At 48.7% G+C, this 6,633-nt stretch overlaps 1 protein-coding gene across 1 annotated transcript; it reads right to left on the bottom strand.

The window, feature by feature from the left end:
• Positions 1 to 1,035: 1,035 nt before the first annotated feature.
• Positions 1,036 to 3,359, bottom strand: LOC101175551 (protein Tob1). Its single transcript, XM_004086784.3, has 2 exons — positions 3,139 to 3,359; positions 1,036 to 2,744 (listed from the first exon to the last, which is right to left on the bottom strand). The coding sequence occupies exon 2, from the start codon at positions 2,686 to 2,688 to the stop codon at positions 1,726 to 1,728; it is 963 nt and encodes a 320-aa protein (XP_004086832.1). The 5' UTR covers positions 2,689 to 2,744; positions 3,139 to 3,359; the 3' UTR covers positions 1,036 to 1,725.
• Between the last annotated feature and the right edge of the window lie 3,274 nt (positions 3,360 to 6,633).

Raw genomic sequence — 6,633 nt, 5'->3', positions numbered from 1 at the left:
TACGGCGGCCCCTCTGGTGGAGCTTCAGCTTCGCCTCGGTTGGTGATCTAAACCTCCACAGGTTTCAGAATCTGCAGCAGGAAACTCTGAAATGGGAGAACATTTCATAGATTTGCCAAACTGGATCACTGACATCATCCTTTCCATGGTGTTGCTGTGGCAACCCTGCAAAGTTCTTGACAGTGAAGCAGCAAACTCCTGCAATCAGGCTGAAATTGTTTCCCGGAACCGTTCTCCAGAGAAACCCGGAAGGGATCGTCAGAACGACGACAGCCTGAAGCGTCTGAGAGGGACGATCACGAAGCTCCGCCCCCTCACCTGCTGAATTATTCAAACACTGAAGAGACTCTGACATGCCCATCGTGGCCGTTATACAGAAACATTAGGCCCCGCCCCAAAGGCACCAGCTCCATAGCAACCAGAACACACGAGGCTGACGAAGGCGTGAACCTGTTTTCATACCAAAAGCCAAACCTGATCAGGGTTTTCCAGACTGTTTCACAGCTGCCATGGCCCCATCGTTGCCATGGTTACGCCAGTCTCGCCTGACCAGGGCCTGACTGCAGAAACGTCACGGAAACATTTCCTGTTCTGCCAGTTTTGAGTGTTTTCCGTGAGAGCTTCATGGAAACCCAAGCCGCCCCGTTTCTTATTGATGAGCATCTGTTGCCATGGAGACGGATCATGAAAGAGGGCCGACGTGTTTGGACGTCAGCTCTGCGGGGAGGACATGCGTCTGCTTGGACAAAGACTTTTATGTACGGGGGTTTTATTAGAAACGTAGCTGAGCCGTTTCCATGGCTACAGGACCTGATGGGAGGAGTCAGTGAGGTCAGGTAGGTCACTCCAGGCCTCCGTCTGATGAGGTTTTTGACTTTGCTTTGGTTCTGCAGTAGCGAGACCCGTCTCAAAACACGGGTCTCGAATTCTGGATGACCCGCTTTAGTTCTGAAGCTCTGTCCTGCTCAGCTCCAGCGTTTGGACGGCGCCGGCCCGCCTGTGACCCGGACCCACAGAAGCACAGCAGACGGCGAGTTCAGCCGGAGTTTTTTTATTAAAAAGATCAGGGTGCAAATATCAAATAAAAAAAATAAAGACAAGCATTTTAATAGCATTTAATACAAACTTAATATAAACTATTTCAGTCCCTCGACATTAAGACACTGACTCAAAATACTTGTTATACCGTTTCTGTTTCATTTATCAAGTATTGCACAATTTAGGTACAAAATCAATATTCATAAGATTACATTTTCTCCATAATAGCAAAAATCTTCAACGTCTTAACAGAAAATACGATTCATCTTTGAGAAAAAGCAAACGTTTCTACAGCGTGGAGGAACCGCGGGCGCCGTTCTTCAACCGTCGTTACAAAAGGAACCGAAGGAGAAGCTGCTGCAGCCGTCAATCATCCGGAGTAGAAAGATAGAAATGCAACACCGTCATAGAAACAATATAGACTCTGGAATCTTACAAACTCTGTACTAAATCAAGTTCTACGCTTAGAAAAGAGCCAGAACCACGCGGCGCAGAACCCGGCCGCCGGTTCCGCTTCATCGTCTTCTGGAGGATTTAAAAAAAACTTGTGCTTGTTGGCAAAAAGAAAAAGGATGAGTTGAACTCAGGACGCCGTTCCACAACAAACTCAAAGGCGCCGCCGTCCCCCCAGGCGCATGCACGTCAGTCCCGTCTACCTGTGTTTCTGTCCTTCTGGCTGGGGGGGGCTCAGTTGGCCATGACGGGCTGAAACTGCTGGTTGGAGTGCTGCACGCCGCCCAGGCCCAGCCCGTCCATCAGGGACTTGTCGTTCAGGCCGCCGTAGGCCGCCAACACGTCAAAGGCATTGTTGTACTGCAGCGCCCCCAGGCCCAGGGCGCCCTCCCCCGGGAAGACGGCGCCGGGGCTGGCCTGACCCTGCAGGCTGGAGAACACGAACTCCTTGGCGTTGGGGGAGAGGGCGGAGTTCTGGCCCGGCCCGTACAGAGAGTGCATGGAGGAGGACATGGCTTTCTGCTTCAGGAGGGAGGACACATTCACACCCAGGTGACTGGTGGGGGAGGCGCGGGCTGCCTTGCTGCCCCCCCCACTGCCGCCGCGGCTGCTCTTCATCTTTGTGGAGCCGAACTTGGTGGCGGCGAAGGTGGCGGTGGTGAAGGTTAAGGGCTGGGCGGAGCGCGGCATGAAGGACGGGCTCACCGCCGCCGACTGTCCAAACGGCGGCGAGGGGGAGCTGGACTCGGACGAGGCCCCCGCCGGGTCGCTGATGGGCATGAAGACCTGCGCCTCGGGGTTAAAGCTGTTCTTGATCTCCCTGTCCAGCTCCGAGCCGTTCTCGCCGTTGTCGTCCACGTACAGCACCTTCACCGCCCCCTTCTCCCCGATCTGGTAGGACACCTCGAACGGGTCGATCCACACGCTCAGGTCCTGGGGGAGGTTATTCCGGACGTCCTCGATGTCCAGTCCGCTCTCTTTGGCCGCCCGCTCCACCACCGGGTCCACCTTCTCCCCCACGTGGATGCACCTGAAGCCGGAGCCCTTGTAGGGCTTCTCGGGGTACCAGTGGCCCTCGTACTTCCGCCTCAGCTGGCGCTCCAGCTCCTCCCCGAAGATGTTGACGCGCCTGCGCGGCAGCTTGTTGTACAGGTAGGAGATGATGAAGTTCAGAGCCACCTGGATCTCCAGCTGCATGTCTGCGTCACACGAACCTCCGGGTTTCAGCAGAACTTCAGGTTCGGTCCAGGATCCTGGAATGAGAGCAGAACCGTTCAGAGGCGATGGCGGTCCGGAGGCACGTGGGGCCTGACCTCTGCCGGTGTCACCCCCCCCCCCTCCCCTCCCGTCTGAAACAACGTTACATAATCCGCGTTACCGAGCACATAGACGGACGGCGGAGAGCGCGGGCCCGGCACGCGCTCGCTTCGGTGAATGTTTAGCTCTGCCCCGGTAATCGGTGACCCGTTCACTGCCGGGAGGAGGGCGGAGGCAGCGACGCGAAGCGGCGGTGGTTCGGAACAGACGGTGTCAAACAGCTACGGATCCGGACCGAGCTCGGTTCTTATTCTACAATAATACGCGAGACTCGGAGAATTCCGGCGGTTTCCGCTCCGCCTGTTTATGGCGGCGGGACGTTTTACTCACATTCATTGAGGTCCGCGCCGCTCCGTCTCGGTGCTCCGGGACTCCTGCCGCTCTGTTCTGGAGATTTCCGAGGGCGATGAATATAAAAAAGATTCGGTTCCGTCGTCGTGTCTATTCCTGCTGGCTGTCCGTCGCGGGGGGAGGTGGTTCGGGTCCGGTTCGTGGCGCTGACTCCCCGCAGCCTGGGAGTTTTTACAACTCTGCCCTTTAAAACTTCGGGGGATGTGCTTTTATAGTACCCATCCGCCACGGACACGGTGAAGGTGGTGATGCGGCTCGCAGAGGTCAACACCCAGAGGCGCGTTTCTATTGGATGAGCGTCTCTACGTCACTGGCAAACATGTTTTCTCCATCGATGATTGGCTGAAGCAGTTGTCAATCAGCAGTGGTTCAACACAGCAGAGGTTTGCGTTTCAGGTGCGAACAGACGAGAAGATTTGGTTTTACGGACTTTGTGCTCATTTATTTAGACAAATAGAAAATAAAAACTTTGGAAAACAACTTAGTCATAAAAACGATAACATTTCAGTTTATAAACGTTCCTGAAGACCCGTTTTGTTCACCGAAACAAACTATCGACAGTTAGAGAATCAAAAACTAAATTATTTTAAATTCATTATAGCCTCATTTGTTGTTACTATAATCCGGAATTAGTCTAAATTTAGTTTTAGTTTTCTCAATCCGGGACAAACAGATCTAGTTCTTGTCCACGGCGGAAGGATACCCCAGTCTGAGGTTGTGTTTCTCCCTTCTGCCAATGACATTTGGATGTTTTTCTGTTGGAGCGCTGAAGCTGAGGTTCTCCGTCCGTAGAACCGGTTCTCCTCTGCTCGTTCTCTAAGTCTGAAAAACTGTTCTGACGTCATCTGCTTAGCTGCTCTGCAGTGGAACCTGAAGTCCACTAAGATGAAGACATTTTTCTGTTTTCATAATTCTATGGAAGGCTAAAAGTGACGAAATTATGTTGGTCTAAAGTGCAAAGAAAATCAACAAATCAGTCAAAGCAAAAACATTTTAAAGATCACAATTTAAAAAGCCCAACAATTAATACATATTTTTCTTTGAGAAATTGAAACCAAATTCCAGACACTAAAACACAATTCTAAAGGGAAAAAAACAACAAAGAAGAATAAGAAATAAAATAAACAAAAAACAAAAGGAAATATTTCAGAAAACATTAAAATAAAATGTTAATAATTTGCAGTTAAAAGATGAACAAACGTCTTCATCCAATCAGTGATGTCCCATAATTCTTACCTTTCCGGTTTCTTATGTAAAAGAAACATTTTGTTTTCCAAAATGTTTCTTTTTACCTTTTGCTTCTAGAATTCAGTTTTGATTCCTGTTTGTGTATTACTTGCTTTGCGTTTTTAATTGTCGTAATTTTTAAAATGTTTTCCTGTTGAGTGATTTGTTGATGTGATTTGAACTTCAGGGCCACCGTTCAAAATCCACCACATATTGTTTAAAATCACAAGTTTACTTGTTTACATTTTTTTGTACATCTAAATGTTATGTTTTCTTTTAAGAATAAAAAATAGATTTGTTTTAAAATATGTATATTCCTAGTTAAAAATATGGAATTTTTAAAATTAAAAATAGGTTTTTATTTAATGAATTAAACTAAGATAAAACATAAACAAACGTAGGACATACATATTTTTGGCCTTCATATCTCCATAAATTACTCAGTATTTGTATTAATTATGATCACATTCAAAAGATATGTTATGATTAAAATTTACTATTTTTTATTGTTATATTTCATACAATCTCACAGCACCTATTGTCTCTTTTATAATGGTGATGAATCTTTATTTTTTAGTGTAACTTATGCATATTTATTGTATAGTTGCTTTAGCTAATAAAATTCTCTGTTTTTTTTAGATGCATGTCATTTAAAAAATGGTCTCCTTCATCAAACACACTAACTCTCTTCACTTTTAATTTGATTCTTTTCATGATTTATTTCTCTTTTCTGTGACAGTTTATATTTATACAAGTTTATCTTTTTCCACCAAAGACTCTTACATGACACGTTTCCTTTATTTTGACATGTTTGTCCTCATTTTCTGTAAATGACTTTCATAGTTTGGGAAACTCATTTTGTCCCATTTGGTGCTCCGTACTTCAGGATCTGGTCAGATTCCTGAAGCAGATGATCTGATCTCAGACCTGCTCTGAGGAAAAATCCACAACAGGAACACAAACGTTTCCTGTCTGTTCTGTCCACCATGTGTTTGGAAAATGTGATCAATCAAAGCCAAGAACCCGATCGCTGCTCCATAAACACAGTGGAGGAGGTGCAGGAACCTGCAGGAGGAGGAGGTGCGGGAGGCTGCAGGAGGTGCAGGAGGCTGCAGCCACACAGAGACTTCTTCTAGTGTCCAGATTGCGTCTCGGTGGGGGTGAGAGATGAGTCTCCGGTGATGGATGACCCTCCTGCTCCTTAAACACACCGTGGGAGTCCTGGAGACGCACGAGGCCACCGGGCGGGACGGGCTTTACTCCGTCACGTGATGCTGAGAGTGAAGGGAATCCAGACTTTTCTGTCAGGTTCGTGTCTCCTTCTTGTAGCTCTGAACTCAGTGATGCTGAGAGTTTCTACCAGTACGGAGAGACCGTGAGGGGCGGGGCCTCCCGCCGGCTACAGCCCTGCGGGGCCGTGGACGGATGCTTCTGCACGGTTGTCGGTGTGGAATGACGCTTTCTCTGCTCTGACTGAAATGCCGTGTTCCTCGTGGGCAGCGTGTCCGTAGTGGCAGAAGCTGGAGCTGCAAACACGCGTCGGCTTCACATTTGGGCCCCGGCCTGCAGGGAGCCATCTGGATGAGCTGGACGGTTCCACATAGGGACCAGCTGTGCTCCTCCTTTAGATCAGCTGTGCTCCTCCTTTAGATCAGCTGTGCTCCTCCTTTAGATCAGCTGTGCTCCACCTTTAGATCAGCTGTGCTCCACCTTTAGACCAGCTGTGCTCCTCCTTTAGATCAGCTGTGCTCCTCCTTTAGATCAGCTGTGCTCCTCCTTTAGACCAGCTGTGCTCCACCTTTAGATCAGCTGTGCTCCTCCTTTAGATCAGCTGTGCTCCTCCTTTAGATCAGCTGTGCTCCTCCTTTAGATCAGCTGTGCTCCTCCTTTAGATCAGCTGTGCTCCACCTTTAGATCAGCTGTGCTCCTCCTTTAGATCAGCTGTGCTCCACCTTTAGACCAGCTGTGCTCCTCCTTTAGATCAGCTGTGCTCCACCTTTAGATCAGCTGTGCTCCTCCTTTAGATCAGCGGCGGTGACGTCACTGTTCGGAGGAGTTCGGCGCCGTCATCAGAAAACTTTAGGAGGGAACCTGAACGCACCACCTGAGATGACCTCCTGTGAGCTTCGTCTGTGGCCTCAACGCAGACGTCTGTTCACGTTTATGATGCGCGTCACATGACTGCTCTCTACGGAAGCTTTGAAGGGACTAAATATTACAAGAAGAACTGTAATCTGAATAACAAGG

This window comes from Oryzias latipes, chromosome 19 (genome assembly GCF_002234675.1).
Source record: "Oryzias latipes chromosome 19, ASM223467v1".
NCBI classification, from domain to species: Eukaryota; Metazoa; Chordata; class Actinopteri; order Beloniformes; family Adrianichthyidae; genus Oryzias; species Oryzias latipes.
Note: the sequence above shows the minus strand (reverse complement) of the source record. Positions and strands in the feature narration are given on the sequence as shown.